This window comes from Mycetomoellerius zeteki, unplaced genomic scaffold (genome assembly GCF_001594055.1).
Source record: "Mycetomoellerius zeteki isolate Tzet28-1 unplaced genomic scaffold, Tzet1.0 scaffold174, whole genome shotgun sequence".
NCBI lineage: Eukaryota > Metazoa > Arthropoda > Insecta > Hymenoptera > Formicidae > Mycetomoellerius > Mycetomoellerius zeteki.
In genome coordinates this window covers 2,507,106-2,526,047 of record NW_017256696.1, presented here as the reverse complement: position 1 = coordinate 2,526,047, position 18,942 = coordinate 2,507,106, and the positions used below count along the sequence as shown (strand labels likewise).

Below are 18,942 nucleotides of genomic sequence, written 5' to 3'. Positions count from 1 at the left end.
GTTTTAGATTTCACGCAATATTGAAACCGATGTAATTAAGACATAATGAGATTTTTAATATTGTCACTACAAAAAAAACATTTTGTTTTTATAAATGATAATTTTGTCTAAATTTGTAAATTATAATCTCGTGTGATATAAATTAATTTGATTATTTTCGTGTCTAAATAAAATATAAATTTATTAAATTTATACTCAAGCAGATTATTTAAAAGACGCTGTAAAGATATTTTAAAAGGATCGTGAGATGTCTAAAAAAAATACTGATCTTTCAAATCTGTTTTAAATATCTTAAATACTTTGTAAGATATCGATATCAAGATATCGGTTTCAATTCTTTCAACCTCAAAACTTTAGGTTCCATTTCTGTCATATATTTTCCGATCAACGCATTTTAAACGCATACGCGTACCGCTTTTCAAAGCTTTTACATAAAACGATCGAGGTGCACGGGTCGAGCGAATGGAAGAGTCTTCGAGCTTCGTCGATGTACGCGATCGTGTATTTTTTATCAAGTCTGTATGACCACAAGAGTGCAAACTTGATCAGTATGTCAATTCAAGTATACAGTAGTTGAATTCAGTTTCACACAATTTTTAATTTATGATATTTAACGATATTTTTCCGTGAACGAATTAATCGAACCATTATCTTAAAAATAATAAAAATAAATATTTTAAAATTGTACTCTTAAATTAGAAAGACGATATTTTTTATGCTTAAAATAAATAAACGATCGATCGCACCTCATCGACGTGTATACTCGCATAATTAGGCTGCCTGTCTGTTTTTTTTTTTGCCACTGCACACACGCGACGCGCGCTCGCGCGCTACTCAATACAGTTACTTAACGATAATTCTTTCGTCCTCCAATAACCCCATTCAAATACTGTCTCTGCTTAGAATCTACTTGACGGGATAGAGTCGATGATGGGAATGTCTGGAGAAACTAAGGGACCTAGGATGAACGACAGGATTCGATGAACTGGACATGCGGGCACCGAGAAAGCATGATTTTTTAAAAATAAATTCATTTTACGAGCCACAAAATGTGGACTTACAATCAACCAAAATTTCTATGAAATATAAACAAAACTTTGTTTCTCGAGTGAACTACTTCCTTGAAAGAGATTCTCAAGTAAATTTTTTTTTAATTTGGAAGATGCGTCTTTTCCCTTTCTATATTAGACATTCTTTTCAATCGAATAATTTAATTAAATTAAATACGAAATTAAACGGTAAACACATTATGTAAGTTCAAAACGATGAACTACAATTAAAGATCTCAGAACAGAAACGTATCTATTGCTACCGAACTTATTGCTCGAGGTAGGATTATTGCTGTCCTATAACGCGTTGGTCAAATTACGTCGGACATTCGTTGTAGTTCGAAAAAATTTCTACTGTTCAAAATTCCGTGAGCTTTCCGTATAAGCTGCTTGATAATTTAGTATTGAATGACTTAAAGAGAGACATTTTATTGAATAACTGTCGCGTTATAATGAGTATTGTCGCCACAATGTTGCGCTACAAAAAGCTATTATTACAAATGTGTGTAACGTGTAAAACAAATGCCTAAGAAATATCGCAGCTTTCTATCTTTCGTGAATATTCTTCGGTCGTTTTTAGACTTTTGCTTTGTTGGGTCGTCGCGCTCGGTGCTCGCAGTCTTTGAGGAACGACGATAGTACGCGGGGACGTGTACTGTTGTAGATATACGCAACTTAATATCACAAATTCGTTGAAAAACCATACGCAAACACGATCATTGGTAGGACAATTATACGGCGATGCGCAGTGACGCAAATACTGCGCGCGCCGACACACTCATACACATGTTAATTACAATATTCGTACAAGTGCTTACGACGTATTCCTAACGCCTTCTCCCTTCGGCCTCCCTTTCTCTCTTCCTCTAACCAGTAAATTGACTATTAATATTCCCGTTGAGAATTTTACAGATTCAGTCGGGGCTCGGTGCGTGGAAAGTTTCTTCTCGCGAAAGGCGCGATGATATAATCGCACATGCACGAGGCGTCGAGAGGCATCGAAGAGTTCGTCGAGCCTCATTTCGCGTAAATGAGATCTCTAAGTTAATTCCCATTTCCCCTTGATAAAATCTGCGTTTCAACTAATTGCGATTAATGATCATTTCTTCTACATAAAATATCTTGATCCCCTTATTCAATTAGTTCACATTTGATCTAGTTTAGGAATTATATCGACTTCGTTCATCATCTAATTTTTTATAGCTCTTCAACACAATCTTTTTTACATAAAGTTGAATGATACTTTTAGACTTCCTATTTGTTACAATAAAACTACATTTACAAGTTATCTCCGTTTCTTGATACATCATTAAATCTCAATGTTTTGTAATCATTGCAATTTATTTTATCAGGATGAAAAACAACTTGATATATATGAATGATTTAACAGTATATCAAGACATAAAGATAAGCGGCTTCTTTAAAGTATAATTTTTTCGTTCGCGAATATTTTGCAGATACTCTTTTGAGCAAAAAAAATTTCTCTCAGTGATTCACCAAAAACTCGTAGAAATTTCTGATAAATCTTGAACGGAGATCCTGCATTGTTAATGCATATAACTGTTATGCAAACTCTGTTAGTTTCCCACTTCAGAAAATAAGAAAAGGAAAAGATAAAGAAATTCTACGTGGAAATGATGCATCAACGAACCATTCGGGATGACTAGAATGGAATCCTGTTACATTTTTCTTTTTTTTTCCCTCGACTTCTCGTACACACGTACTCCATATATCCCGTGCCGTGCCTGTTATGCTTTTCGCGCTCCGATCTCCTTTGAGAGATGACGTAAAATAAATATTAAAACTATATCAAGATATATCAACGGTGAGCATATTTTAGCGAATGCGAATTTCATCTCTCTGTGTTGTCTGTATGTTCGTACGTGTTCTCTGTCTGTATGTATAACATATATTTGTATTTCGTCGTGCGCCTCTATATAAATCCATATTTATAATATATTTATATAATATATTATAATATTTAATAGTATAATGCTATCAGTAATGAGGATGGCGGTGACGATGACAATGACGACAATGAGCCGATGTCGCGACAACTAACGATACCTTAACAATAATTCCTATTATGGCAGACTATCTACGGTAAGATCGTTCGTCATGAACGAGAGTGCGTTGTTTCCAAGACTCCTCCGCATTCAGGACAACGAAATGTGTACTGTTTGTCGAGGTTACGTCCCACGGGACGTCGTGCAGAAGAATGGAGAAACGAAGAGTTTCCGCGACGAAGGAAACGAAGGATCGTCGCCGAGACGACGAATCATGCCGCCTTTTAACAGTATCGTCGGTATCGTGTTAACGTATATGTGTGTATGTATATGCGTATGTTTGAATGTGTGTGAATGCCCTTGATTAATCAGTTACAACACATCTAACACGTTCGCCCAATTCGCGACATTAAATAAATGAACGAATCCCGGTTGTACGAGGACGACACGCCGATCTAAGATCCGACACTTGACGACAACGACGTGATATTATACCTACACGTATATATGTATATATAGGTGTATGCATGGGGTGAATTTACCGATGGTGACCGATGAGCGGGATCGAGATGATGGGATAGGGTTCACATTAGAAAAAGTCTTGTCGCGTATTTTTGGATATTTCACTACGTATAACGTACTATACAGTTAAATATATGTTGCGACTTCTCCGCCTTCTCGTTTACCACCTTTCTACGTGTACCGTCACGCTATTGCAACGTTCCTTTAATGCACCTCGAGTACGTGTGTGTCTGTGTGTGTTGCGTCCACGCACCGCGGATGACGCGTCAACGTGTCGCATAACGCGGTGTGTACGACGTCACCGTGTAATTAGTACTTTCACTAGCTGCACAACTACGAGGAAGTTGTCCCTCGTTGTTCGTCGGGGATTTCACTCTCGGCGAAGGAAGCCGTACTCTCTTTTTCCTTCGAGATCCTCCGAATGTCCGTCATGATGATCCCTGTCATCCGACGTGACGGACCGGGTCGTCTCGACCGAGGTCTCACGAGTACTCATTCGGATGATGTGGATCATGTTACTCGGTGCAATATGATGTGGAGACTCGGTTGTATATTTGGCTGATTATTCCTCCTCTTCGCTCTCCTCGGCGGGACCATACATGTCGGCCAGTTTGTCGAATCTCGGGCCCCAGGCGCCTAAATACTCGTACTCGTGTTGCTCATCATCCGTACCTAGGATTAGAAAAAATTGAAACTTGATAATTCATTTATTAATAAAAATAATATATCACACAGATAAAAAACGTGTGTTAAAATTTGTGTCCCAAACGAGCCATCTAAATTTTTATGTTAATTTAACATAAATGAATATATTAAAAAGTAACACTATGTATGTAAAAAATTACTCAAAAAACCTTAAATTCTAGCAAAAATAATTTTTTTTAAATTTGGAAATTTTTAAGAGATATAATATATTGTACTTTTTTCTGCGAAGTAAAATAGTTAAATTTTGTTCATTGAAAAATTTTTTTACGTACCGGAGGCTAATGATTCCAGAGAACCCGCGGTGCTTCCGCCACCTTCATATGCATAATTCCGTAAATCGTCGAAGGGGGGTGCGTTTGGATCACTGTCAGCTCTCTTCTTGTGATCTTCGATGAAGACGCCGACGTTCGGTTCCGGTCCAAGCGGATCTGAGAATAACGTTTCGATTATTCTTCCTCTTATGAATTATTTCGTTACATTGCAATAAAAAAATATATAACGTACAAGCTACTTTACACGGAGGCAGCTTGCCACCCATTTCCGGTATCGGGCCACCGATAGGGATCTGCAGAGGCGTGATATCGAACGCGGTCATATCGTCCTCTCCGCCACCCTCGTCGTCATAATTGATAATGTTTTCCCTCACGTCGTCATCCGGGCCAGGATACTTTATGTGTGCTTCTCGTCTTCTGTTGTAGACGACGAATACTAACACGAGAACTGAAATTTTGATATTAAAAGAATTAATTCACATTCTTCGTATTAAACAAAGTTATCAATTATATCAAAGTATAATATTTCTCTGCTGAGAATCCAAGCAAGTGCAAAGTGTGACAAAATCCATAGCAACGACTGTTGTACGATATTGCAAATTGTATAAAGCAGGTATCAATCTTATCAATCAAAACACATTATTTTTGAAATAAAAGCTTATATTGACAAAGTCTTGTGCGATAGATAAATATCTTAATCCTGATTAGCAAAGCGCGTGGTGAAAGGAATTAAAGCAGATCCGCGTACATAAAAGAAGTGTATAACTAGAAGAGAAGAAATAAAATAAAGAGACAAACTTTCATGAAATTTGTTTTATTTTTTGGTCGATCATTCAGTGATCACAAAAATAAGAACTGAAACATAATTGTGCTTAAAAACATAAAATAAAAATAACATTATCAAAGATATAATACAATTCATAAAATAAAAAAAAATACAATAGAAAGAAACAAAAGGCATGCATTAAATTATATCGCTCATTTGCTACAACAACGACATAACTAAAAAATTGTCATTTTTTTAATAGCTTGTAGAAAACGAACAGATATAAAAATTTGTGAAAAAAAACATTCTTTTCCTTTACTATCAATCATTACCAAAATTATATTTCAAAATTAATGTTACAAAATTTTAATGATTCGAAATTGAAGTTAATTTCTGCAGGAAAAATAGTTTTTTAAAATTATATTGTGGCAAATCAATGATATACAATATTTAGTATTTCAAATGTCTAATATGTGTAAATGTTTGTACTAACCAAGAATGATTAAAAGACAGACGAGAATGGCCGCCAACGCTCCCATGCTTAGCTTGAGCGTTTGACCCTCTTGGACTAGTTCGCAGTTCTCCCCCCAGAAACCATCAGGACAAATACATCGATATCGGAATCGCGGATCCTGATTGATACATCTGCCACCGTTCAGGCAGGGATAATCAATACATTCATTTTTATCCATGCATCCTTTGTTATCCGGCGAAGGAATCCTTCCTTCCCCGCAACTGCGATGAAAAACATGATATAGCGATTGTCTCGAAGATAAATGAAGTCAGTAATAATGATACTCACGTGCAGTCATACTCGTTCCAGAGATCGATGCACTCGAAGGGATCCTGACAAATGACATTGGCGCACGGTTTATTTGATGGACAATTTCTTTCCAGATTTCGCGCCATCGTTGCTTGACCCCATTGAGTTCCGTTCATGGCAGGTGGTAGCGGAAGATGTTTTCCTTCTAATCTTATGTCGTCCAAACAGCCTGAAATTTTTATTAAAAATTACATAATTATTAAATTAATTTTGTTATGTAAAAGATTCGAAATAGAAATGATCATGAAGTTCTCATGATGAAATAAAAAGTCGATTCGCTTTCTTAATTCATTTCTCAAACAAAAAATTATCAATAGAAACTATAATTTCTTATCTAGATATACATTTTGTTTCATTTTATTTGTCAAAATAGAAAATCATTAAAAATACAGTGTATCTTTAATTATATAGGTAATAATTAATTCAATTAAATAAGTAAATGTATAATTATTTTAATTAAAAAAGTACAAGTCAAAATTTAAAAACTTTAAAAATAATACTACAGTAAAAAGAAAAAGCGTATTTAGATTTAATATCTGAAGCAATTCAAGTTACCTTTCTGATAATCCGCATAAACTTCAAATGTGCGGACACCAGTATATTCCGCCTTGCCACCTGCGTAAACACCTTCCTGTTTATCGACGAGGAGCCATTGATGACCCTCAAAGGAGAAGGTCTCGTTGAATCTTCGTCCTTCACCACCGTCCAGTTCCAAAGTTGCTGCAGATCCGTATCTCGATACTCTAACTGTGTGCCATTGTCCATCGTCGACAGCTTTCTTCCGTCCGAAGACTGTTCAGATTATATCTGAAGTGTAGTCTGCTGTCTTTGATCTGAAATTATAACAAATAGTTTCAAACAATCCGTTCATGGCACTGTACTTGACTTCCGTACTGAAGAGAACTCAAATCCAGAGTTGAAATATTTACGGTTAACACAAAGCTTATAAGCATTTTACTTGTATTGGATTATTCTTGGGACTCTTCATAAAACTATTAATTTATTTGAAATTATAAAACTATTAATTTTGTTTCATGTATATGTTTAATACGTAAAAGATGCAGATTTTGTAATTAAATATTTTACTTTATTAAAAGCAATATAAAAACAACTCATTAAAATAGTGAATAATTAATTCTTTACGAATAGAATTATTTAATTGGCGACTGTTTTGTAAATCTAGGAAATATTTATTGAATAAAAATAAAATCCTTTAGTAATTTTTAAAACACATCGTGTTTACCTCTAAAATCGCATATTCCCTGTTGTGCTGGTCGCTCACTCTAAACAGTTCGCCATGCATCTCTCTGGTACGGAATCTCAGTTGCACCTGAGTGGAATATTTGTCCGGTTCGAAAGACAACGCGTACTTGACGTAACTCTGGGGCTTGAAAGTGGTTGGGATCGTCGGCGTCATACATCCAGGACCGGTCCAGCCGGGATTGCATTGGCATCTTGCCTCAGTGAAGCTACCGACGCAAGTGCCATGTTCCCAGCAGCGGAAGGTCGATTCTTGATTGTTGCAAATCTCTTCCGTTTGCGGGCAACCGGCGACGCTGTTCCGTGAAAGACCTGGGTGAGCGAGGTCGTACAGCTTGCTGTTGTGGAACAGATTTTTGATGCAACCATCGAAGCCCTTGCCCACCGGCATGTGCTTCCACTTGTAGTGCGTCGGATCGAATTGCTCCACGTAGAGACCGCCAATCTGCAGCGGTGCGTTCACGTTCAGGTACTCGTTGAACGGTGGTATCGTTCCCGTGGCTTGACAACTGGTGTCATTGAATTCTGGCGGACTTCCATCCTCCAGCTCGGATATTTCCGCAGATTTACAGTAGTCGATGATGAGCTTTACAGTCTGTAAACAATTTTGACGTTAGGATTATTTTGCATTTAGAAAGATCGTAATTTAGATCTTTTTAGAAAATCATAAAAGGCTGTTATTCTTATATAGTTCATAGTGAAGAACATGTATAGTAATTTGCCTATTAGAGAGTATAATGTATGATTTTTATTTTTTAAACACTAGTATGTGTGCGTATCTTATTGAGATTTGCAAATACATAATATAATATCTATTATTTTACCTCCGTATTCCAGAAAATGTCAAGCCGGTGCCATTCGCCGTCGTCCAAGGTTTTCTTTGGTTTCACTTTCAGCTCCAAAGTGCCAGATCCAAAATCAATTAGTAGCCTCGGTATACCACGTTCCAATTCGACCGAAATAAAGTCTATAGACAAGCATAATAAAATCATTGATACACCATTAAAAATAAAAAATTCGAAAGATTGAAAATCTTACCAGAAACCATTACTTCATCGACTTCAGGAGGAACAATCGGACCATTGTATAATAATAGTCCGTCAGATTTTCTTGTAATAAACTCGAAGCTCAAGTGACTGTTATCGCACATTTCCAAAGCGGGATACCAGGCCCATCCGTTGCCTCGAAAACTTCTAGCGGTCTGCTGACATCTCGGACCGTTGTAGCCAGATGGACATTGACAGCTAGAGTTGTAAAACACATAAGAAGCTTTAACAATGATGAAAGAACCGAAATTATTCAATAAAATAATCGTTATAATTTATCTTTGTTTATAAAGATGATAAAATTCTTTTTTTTGTTAGTAAACCTTGCATAAATGCATTGCGATTTACAATACGTCAACGTGGAATTTAATTGATTTTCACTCACGATAATCCAAATCGGTCTTCCACACAGCGTCCACCATTGTAGCAAGGACTGTTCCTGCAGGATTCGCCCTTGCTGAAATTCCGCGCTCCGCAGGTGCACTCGGCTATCACATCCACTCGTACGCCAACAAGAGCGGTCCTGTTTGCGTTCACCATGTATGGCAGGTTGCTAATATCAAGGGTGTTCGTACAACTTCCTTCGCACATCTCGTTCTCGTAGTAACATTCATCGATACCGACCATAGTTATGTTGATACCCACGTCTTTTTCGATCTGTCGGAAATGCGATTTAATTTTTTAAACCATTTGAAATATCATCAAATGAATACGCGTTAATAAAGAACTTAGTTAATTAAAGGAATTCTATTGAGAATTTATTTGAATTTTTGATTTTTATTCAACGCAATTATTTTAAAGTATTTGAAATTGAATCTTTAAACTCTTTCTTGTATGACATTTACCTCTTCGCGATGCATAAGCACAATGCCATTAAGCCTGACTGGTTTGTAGTACAGTGAACCGTGCGCGGCAAATCTGACATCCGTCAATGGCGGATGCACTCTCCTTAATTGGACGCTGAAAACGTCCACGTTATCCCTATCTATGTTCAATAGATGCGACAACTTGTCCCTGAATAGATCCGCTTTGCTCCGCGACAAAGTTTGGTTCTAAAAATCAAATAAATCTTATATCATCTTTCCGAATTAAAATACAAAGGTTTAAAAACATTTCTTGTGAAATTTAAGAACCTACATCTATTTTATTAAGAAAAAAAGATTCATTAGTAAAATGTAACATGTAGATAAATTATATAATATTTAGGATTTAAAGACTCTCACTTGATAATTCCAGACACGAATGAAATCCTCATCCGTTATCCCGGATATTCGAACCGAGCCTGAATTTAACACCGCCTCGTGCGGGATACTCTTGACGGTGACGGTCACGTTCGCGGGAACGTCCGTTTGCGTGTGCTTCCGATCGTAGACCTTGAACCGTAGGTGATACTTGCCGTCGTGCGTACCAGATTTCATGAAAATCATCCCCGAATCCTCGTCGAGCCTAAATTGTGCGTGTTCCAGTCCCTCCCAGTAGAACTTCTTATCAGGCAGATCCCAGTCATCCAGATCGTACACATACACCCTGCCTATCTCGGTATCCGGCGATTGTCCCTAAAAATTAATTAATTAGATTAATTTGCTTGAACTGGAAATTGTAAAATACTACTGCAAAAGCTCCATAAATACAATATTATATTTCGTACAAATACAATATTATATTTATCAAGCTTTTGCAAAACTTCACGTAACGCAATTTTTTTGAGGTTCGTATTATTCAGCGCAAAAATTTAGATATAATGTGGAGCAACTTATCTAATTTAATATAATTTAAATACATACTGCGTAATTATATACAAAGATTTCCTTGGAGCCAGGCTGCATTTTATTATCATTAACATCCCCTATGATAACTGTCAAGGTACTGGTCCCAGACATAGAAGGGTTTCCAGAATCTTTGATGACAATGGGAATCAAGAATTCCTTTTGTTGTTCCCTGTCAAAGGATCGTAAAGATGACACTACGGCCATTCCATCTCCATTAGCTCCCTCTGAAAAGTAATGAGAGCGCACGTGATAAACTATTCTTGCAACTAATTTTTATGCAATTGAATTTTTATTATTAATTAAGATAAAATATAATATAATTATTAATACATATATAAAAATAATATTATATATATATATATATATATATGAAAAAAAATCAAATTTTATCTTAAAGAATAAGTTTTTACACTGAAATTTATTAATTAATGAAACTTACTGTTATCGCTTTCAACTTTGAAACTAGCTCTAATAACATCATTTGCGTTAGGATCCATCCGGAAAGTAAATGGAGGGCCGTTGCTCCTCGATCGATCATCGTCGTCGGTAGCGAGAATCTCAACGACCTTCTTAGTTTGTGCGTATTCTGGTAAAACTGGACGATAATCCTTGAGAAATCTTGGTGGATTGTCATTAATGTCCTGTACAACGACTGTCAAGGTAGCTGTCGCGGTTTTAGGTGGTATTCCATCATCGATCGCCAAAATTTTAACCTGAGGCAATAGGTCATTATATTTTAATAACTTTCACGCTACAATTTATATTTTGATTTAAAATGTATGATAATAGGTATATAAAATGTGATTTAATTAGTTTTTGCCAAGTTCTATTATTATTTTTTTTTATCGAATATGATCCTCCTAATTTTTACACCATGATTATTTAATAATAATTAAACGACGTTACAAATTTTTTTATTTTTTTTTTATTTTTTATTTATTATTCTGTGTTGATATTTTATAATTTACCTGGTGTCGAGGAGTTTCTTCGCGATCAAGGCTTCTCTGTATTGATACGGTACCATTTTCGTTGATGAAGAATTGTCTCTTTCGATCGGAGCTTCTGTCAATGGAATACGAGACCTTGCTCTTGCCACCTTGATCCGGATCGGTGGCCCTGAATGTTTCCAAGCTGCTCCCTATGCGGGCATTCTCTGGCACAGTAGTCTCGATATTGGCTTTCTCGAATTGTGGCTGATTGTCATTGATATCTCGCAATTTCACGACTACCCAGGAATAGGCCACGTGATATTTGTCATTGTCATTGTCTTCGCCCTGGAAAGATGATTGTCCGATTAAATTATTATACGTCGAATTATCTTTATTTATTAATTCAATAATTTAAATACATACAAGAAAAATTATTTTTCTTGCAAAGCTATCAGGTTTTAGAAAAAAAATTTAATGAATAATTTTAGGAGCTCACATATAATTTAAATAGAAAGTTTCATGAAATTATATTTAATTATATTTCTTCATGTCGTCTTTTCTCTCTTTCTCTGAAATTATTTTAAAAATTTACGTCGTATTAATTTTCTCTTTGCTCACCTTATCGTTCACTTGTATTCTAAATCTAAAGCCATTACTCTGCAGTTGGTCCTCATAATCTAGTGATTGCACAATTTTCAACGATCCTGTACCATCATTGTTTCGTACCATGGTAAATTTGTCGGCACCGTAACCGCTATTCTCGATTACCTTAAATCGTAAATTATTATTTTTCAATATTGCTAAATATAGTTATCAGTATAATGAAAATAAGAAACTGGTGATTGTTATTCCAATTATGATTGTTCCAATCTCGAAAGTTCGCGATATTAAAAATATATGTAAGTATAATCAGACTTTGCAATTTTTATTTCTAATATTCTAATTGCTTTCATCTCTTTTTAATTTTATTCGTATTATTTATGAGAGTATAACGCTTCGTAATTATGAATTTTACTTTGATAAACGCTGATATATATATTTTTTTTCTTTATTTACAATTTACATGCTATAACATTTTTAATTACGCGTTAAATGAAAGTTAAACGCGAACCTCGAATGAATGCAAAAGAGAATATAATGACCTATATATTAAATTTAAACAACTCATTTTTTAAACCGATTAATAATTTCGCATCGCGAACATAAGTGAGTACCTTGTATTGGAATTTATTGGTCTCGTCCTCATCGTGGACGGTTACGGTGAGTATCGGCATCTCTGGCAGATCTGGTCCTTCTGTCTCATCCACTTCAGTAAACCATTCATCCTTCGTGAATTGCGGTGGCATATCGTTTATGTCTTTAACCCGTATCGATGCTGTCCCAGTACCTACCAAGAAATACATAGAAATGCTGAAACGATGCCTTTCTATGGAATGCCCTGGACGACTCTTAAAATATGCAAAACGACATTTCTACTGTTCGTGGAAATATCTGTAACTGTTTTACGTACATACTGGTTCGGACTTTCGACTTTCATACTTGAATATAGATGAAGACCCAGAATGATAAAAGACGCATGGGAGAGAACATTTAGTAATATTTTAGTAAAACGAGTGTAAGATATAAAAAGATAAAATAAGTACAGATAGTCGGTGTCCTTTTATTTCCACGACAAAATATTTTACTAGATAGTATTCACAGAAGTAAAATAAAAATTAATTAATTCCGAATATAAGAACTGTTACAATTATTAAACCATTTATTTTAGATATTGTGAGAATTATAAAAAAAAATAATTATAATGATTATTAATAATTACAATTAAAAATTATATGAAACCTATTAAAATTAAAAATAACATTGAAAGAATTTTACCCTTTAACCCCCCTCCATCCATTGCAACGACTTGTATAGAATAATCCGGGGTGCGTTCTCGATCCAAGCAGCACACAGCGGTCTTGATTACGCCAGTTTCCGATTCAATTTCAAAAATGGGAGAGCCAGTCTCTTCTTCAATGACGTTCTTCTCGATGGAATAAATAAGTCTTGCGTTTGTGCCTTCATTTGGATCGTCATAGTCCACAGCTGTCATCGTCATCACCACCATTCCTAATCAAGAAGAATATGAAAAGCGTTAATTCTATTTAAATTCCATTAAGTTCATTTTTTCGCTATTAAATTTTTTATTTATTAACGAAAAAAAATTATTAATCTCTTAATAAATCGATAAATTTTTCTTTATCTTTATCGCAAGCTTTAAAATATTCAAATCAACATCCGACATGATGTAGAGCTCTATATGACAGCGTAATTACTACGGAAGGGGAATCTAATCAGCGTAACTCTAACGGGAATGTAACCGCGTCTGTGTATTGGCCCATTGGCTATGTCCCACAAACCTGCGGTGCCGTTCTCGGTGACGTTGCCGAAGTAGACACCCTGCGGGAATATCGGGGCGTTGTCATTGATGTCCTTGAGGTTAACTTGGACGTCGGCGTAACCCACGAGACCTTCTCCACCCTCGTCCTGAGCAAACACGGTAAACCGCCACTGTGGCCGACCATTTGGTTGATCTCTGTCCAGCGGCTATACCGGGAGAAAAAGAAAAGTCACGCGCGAATCCTTTGAGAAGCCAGTCAAACGTAGGACGACGTGTATTTACATGATCTTTACTCGAAACTCAATATCGTACCGCGATGCCGATATTTAAATTATTCCATCGCAATATTGCGTCGCAGCCACGTGCACAAATATGTGCATTTTGTAGTCATAGAAGAATTAATTTACGTACCGACCAGGTGTTAGATTACATCAGATGTGTAATATCAATACAGAATCAGCTGTTCCTCGAATCATCGTTTTGATTTTTTTAATCGTATGTTAAATTAAATCTTTATTGAAGTCAAATTTATATCAAATTAATTTGATATAAATTTGAAAACAGAGTCAATTATTGCGACTCTGCAAAATAAATTCAACGAAACCGTTTAATTTTACAATTTAATTAATTTCGTAATTATTAACGAAAAAAACGCTACCGTCGTGCTTTATAATTTTTATATTTTCAGTATTAAAAATTTGAAGAGAATTTGTGATACTTTCTATATTGCGATGCACTGTAAAGTTATATTTAATATAAGCTTGAAAAATTCGTATCACGCGAATGTAAAAAATTATATTAACGAATATTTTGTATTTAAGGATGTGTTACACGTATTTTTTAACAAAAATGAAAAAATTACAAATTTTTAAATATTGTAGATATTATAAAAGTAATACAAAAAATTCACGGCGTTTAGAACTTGAATAAAAAATTATTTTAATAAGAAGTAAACGTGTTCTTAAAAAAAAATAATTAAAATAAAAAAAAAATGAGAAAAATTTCTTTTAAACTATAAAATTATGTTGTTAAGTATAAATATTGATCTTATTGAACTGTTTCACACGTAACATTCATTTTTAAATAATGTAAGTATACATTTCTAATTCTAGTCACTTTTTACAGAGAGTGTATATCTGATACGTCCGTACACACCTGTATACTAGTATATATTTTTATATATGATAAATATCTAATTCTTTATCGATAAAATATCTTTCTTGAACAAAAAATATTGATTGATTTAGAAACAGACCTTCAGAACAAAAATCTCTCCGGTCGTGCGATTGATGTCGAACTTGCTGTTCGCAGGATTATCGGGATCAATACCTTGCCCAGTTAGGAAATAGACAATGTTTTGTGGTCTATCTTTGTCTCCGTCAGTCGCAGTGACCTACGATTCAAATATTAATTGCTAATTAACCGCAATCTCGCTGTATGGACGAGGTAAACATTCATTCAGCACATGTAATGTCGCAAAAGTTTAATGTAACGATTACATAAGGAGAGTAATTACCCCGAGAACGCGTTTCGGCAAAGTCCTATCATCCTCCTCCGTAATTTGTGTTCTGTAATTTGGTCGCTCGAAGACAGGCGGGTTGTCGTTTACGTCCTTCACGTGAATTACAACTGTCGTATAATTCTCCTTCAAGTTGTCCGATGCAGTAAGCCGAAGCTCGTACTGCAAGACGTACGTGGAAATTTTCTCGTAAAATATCACAAGTTCAGATATTTAATATATTAAATATAGCTTTCACACATGCACGAAATGTACGGATAATTAGCTCAATTGTGCCATTAGATTAATTATCAATTCATATAATTATCTCAATTGGCATTATATCAATTATTAATTTATATAATTAACTCAATTGTCATTGTATCAATTATCGATTAGCATATCATTATATATTACAATATACCTAATATTATATGATCTTTCTGTTATTCAGGAATTCTTGTGAAATAAAAATAGTGCATGCATAAAGTAAATCTCATTACCTTCATTTAAATTTGATCAAAAAGCTAATTAAATTGATTGTTTAATTTTTCATTCTTCAATTATCTTCAAGAAACAACAATTAAAAAACAAAAATTAGAATTTTTTTAACGATCTAAATATTGAACAATTTCTGAATATACAAAGATGTTAAATAAACAGCTACAAAGTAAGGCGTTCGAGCGACACACTAAAATGACATTTATGGCGATACCAACCCTCTTCCTCGTCTCATAATCCAACGCACCCGCGACGTAAATGGCGCCGGTCATGTTTTTCACGGCGAATGCACCGCCTATGTTCCCGCTCGTGATCTCGTATCGAATACGCGAGGCTGCGACAGAAAGGAGAGTGTACTTTTAATAAAAGTAAGGCGCGATTCTCGCAACGACGCTTTCGTTGTAATCAAATGAATTCCGAGATAAAAGTTCTCTCCCTGGGAGCGAGTTTTATCAAATAAGAAAGTTTGGGGGGGATGTTAGCACGGAGGGAGATGGCCGTCTTCGATCGCCATCCGAAGTCTACTCGATACTTTCGATCTAGTTCGCGATAATTTTCACATTTCGAGATATGAGACTATAGTAAAAGTTACTTGACAGTAATGATATCCGATAAATTCCATTTTAGATCGATTCGGGCGATGGTATAAAACTCAAAATTTTCGGAGTATATTTCTTTTTAGTAATACAGTTCTTTTGGTTCTATTCTTCTCCACCGTAGGAGTATCATTTTCTTCATTTTCAATCCTTTGCCAAGTTTGATTTTAAAGGCACAGTCGATATTTGGATTGTGAATTCTGATAGACAAATTTAAAAAATGTAAAAAATGATTAAAGTACAATCCGACTTCTATGATATTAAAAACTTGTTATTAAAATTTTCATAAGTATACAAGACTTTTTATTAGATTTTTATACAGTCTAGAACAATATAAAAATTTGCACTGAAACTCAGAGACCGAGGTTGGCGATGAAAGGTGCAAAGTTTCACATGGAAGATTAATGTACCAACATGCAGTTTTAAGATTAATTAGCAATATTGAATAATAATATTAGCAATTTCAAATAATAGCTAGAAATATCTCAATGTGTGTGTAATCCAAGTTATATAAATATCAACTATAATTTTTAAATAAAATAGCTTAAATATCTGAGAGAATAAATACATGGAAAAAAAGTGATATATTTATTTTTACAAATCGATTTTAGTCACAAATACTCACATTATTTGTTATGTATCGTTTTTTCAATGTATTTTATTTACACAATGCTATATACTCGATTTAAAAGGAATAAATGTATATCTAGTTTAAAAATTTTTTGTAACGTACTTCGTAAATGCTGAAGCGTAAATATATATATATATATACATATCTCATTAATTTCAAGTATAGTGGATATTTATCAAGTTATAAATTAAACGTTTCTAAAATGTGAAAATTCATATAATGATCTGTTTATCCGTATTACTCAAAAAGATTAAATATCGAGGTAAAGTGAATGAGATAAAGTGTTATTTAATTTACGTTATTTAATTTCGGGACATATTGTGTAACTTTTCGTACACACTCCGCACAATGCGTTTAAACGCATCCACTGTGTAGCAAATATTTCCATAATACGTATGTAATTATTAATTTCGGTGTACCGTGAGTTAGAGCAATGGAATTATTTGAATTTTCGGAGATCCTTTTGTGTATTAAATATAATACTTGAAAATGACGTTCGCAAATGTATTTGTTGGTATTTCTATGCCATCACGTTAGACTTGTCAAACGTGACAAATGAGATTGCAGTTTGAAATTCTCATATGTCTTTAATTACCTCGCATGTTAGAATTAACACGACATATATTTGTAATTGGTTGCCAAATATTTCCAAGGTACACTTGCATGCGGATACGACAAGCGTCGTTATAATATAGTTACAAGTATTTAATATGTACCTATATAGACTGTGAATATTTTCAGTGTAGTTTATAATAGAATGAAAATGATAATTGGTGAAATAGTATTGCTAAAAAGGCAAGTAAGACTTACACTCGTCGTGATCTTTGGCGGTGACGGTGAGCACCGTATGCTGAATGTCCTCATTTTCGTCTACCTCTGCCTCGTAGAGGCCTTTGTCGAAATATGGGGGATTATCGTTCTTGTCAGCTATCCCAATGCGAATGAATTTTGTTACTGTAACATGTCAACAAAATTTACATAATTAGACTTTAATTCATATCGTTAGAATTTAAATTAAAAAATCAAGTGTTACTTGAGTAAAAATGGGTTAAGTATGCATAACATCGTGCTAATTATCATAAATATTAAGTTGCTGATTTTAAAAGTTGATGCAAAGGAGATCAGATTTAGAGAAAAATTATGATTTTAATTATAATAATTCTAAAGAAAATTACCATATATAAAATGGTACATAAAAGAAAATTTTCTTCGGATCGAGACGCACTACTCTAACGTTATTCTTCTTATTATATATTCCCCCGGTTTGGTCTTAATGCACTTTGCACTAAAGTACGGAACTTGGATGATAAAGAATCCTGAACCGTTAATCATTTTTTCGCCCCGTTACGGAAATTTAAGATGGGCAATTACCGGTCGCCGCGAGCAAAAAGGTTAAGTAGTTTCAGATAACGGCACTTCATTCCAGAAGTAGACATTTATTGATGGAACTGGGTTGCCCGTTAGAAGAAAAATGTATAATTGCGGGAGCTTTTTCTGGATTGGTACATTAAGCCCTTAACCGCATTTTATGGCGGTAAGGAGAGCGGTAAACATCGATCAGTTCCGCATAAATTTTGCATAATCCGCGGCATAATGCACAAGGAATATTTGTCATTTTATCGGCTCGCCCGCGCCGGTATGCCGCGGTTCATTATAAAGGGATTTGAACGTACGATTAATTACACTGTGTCGCGTTATTAAAAGTTCAGACAACTCCCGTATAATGCGAATTAACCAGCGGCGAATTTGTTTTAATTAATCGCTGAATTAAATCAATGCAAGCCGCGTTTTATTCGACGAATGTTCTAGTCCGCGCCTCATCGCTCACTACTTCCAGCTACAATAGCCATTTAAAAGCACGTAGCACAAATCGAGCGTATATTTATTTAGCGAAATCGTATGCCGTTGTGTAATGGAACGCGTGTACACAACGTATTAACAAGAGAGAAATCCATTAAATATATTCCCGTTCGATGCCGACAATATGCCGCGGCCAATTTACCCTGAAAGCCACCCTCCAGTTCGAACTCCATCCTGCTCGAACTCCTCGGCCGTTTCCTTCTTGGCAAATACTCGGTTGATTAAGTTAATCCAAACTCGAGTCCCGTCCTTTCTCGCCGTTCCGCGAAGTACGAGGTAATTTAGAAGAGCATGTGTGAACCTTAACGTTGCGGGTGCCTGACACTGTC

At 35.0% G+C, this 18,942-nt stretch overlaps 1 protein-coding gene across 1 annotated transcript in view; it reads right to left on the bottom strand.

The window, feature by feature from the left end:
* Nucleotides 1-3,038: 3,038 nt before the first annotated feature.
* LOC108721567 (neural-cadherin) overlaps nucleotides 3,039-18,942 on the bottom strand; it is a 70,263-nt gene continuing 54,359 nt past the window's right edge. Inside the window, 24 exon segments of the mRNA XM_018446181.1 lie at nucleotides 3,039-4,249; nucleotides 4,555-4,710; nucleotides 4,787-5,002; nucleotides 5,814-6,055; nucleotides 6,123-6,312; nucleotides 6,699-6,919; nucleotides 6,921-6,976; nucleotides 7,387-7,998; nucleotides 8,228-8,370; nucleotides 8,442-8,647; nucleotides 8,835-9,106; nucleotides 9,295-9,501; nucleotides 9,673-10,005; nucleotides 10,234-10,442; nucleotides 10,658-10,931; nucleotides 11,187-11,492; nucleotides 11,766-11,915; nucleotides 12,362-12,534; nucleotides 13,023-13,256; nucleotides 13,547-13,733; nucleotides 14,783-14,920; nucleotides 15,044-15,208; nucleotides 15,745-15,860; nucleotides 17,564-17,707. Of these exon segments, the coding sequence (XP_018301683.1) occupies nucleotides 4,140-4,249; nucleotides 4,555-4,710; nucleotides 4,787-5,002; nucleotides 5,814-6,055; nucleotides 6,123-6,312; nucleotides 6,699-6,919; nucleotides 6,921-6,976; nucleotides 7,387-7,998; nucleotides 8,228-8,370; nucleotides 8,442-8,647; nucleotides 8,835-9,106; nucleotides 9,295-9,501; nucleotides 9,673-10,005; nucleotides 10,234-10,442; nucleotides 10,658-10,931; nucleotides 11,187-11,492; nucleotides 11,766-11,915; nucleotides 12,362-12,534; nucleotides 13,023-13,256; nucleotides 13,547-13,733; nucleotides 14,783-14,920; nucleotides 15,044-15,208; nucleotides 15,745-15,860; nucleotides 17,564-17,707 (5,060 nt within the window). The 3' untranslated portion in view covers nucleotides 3,039-4,139.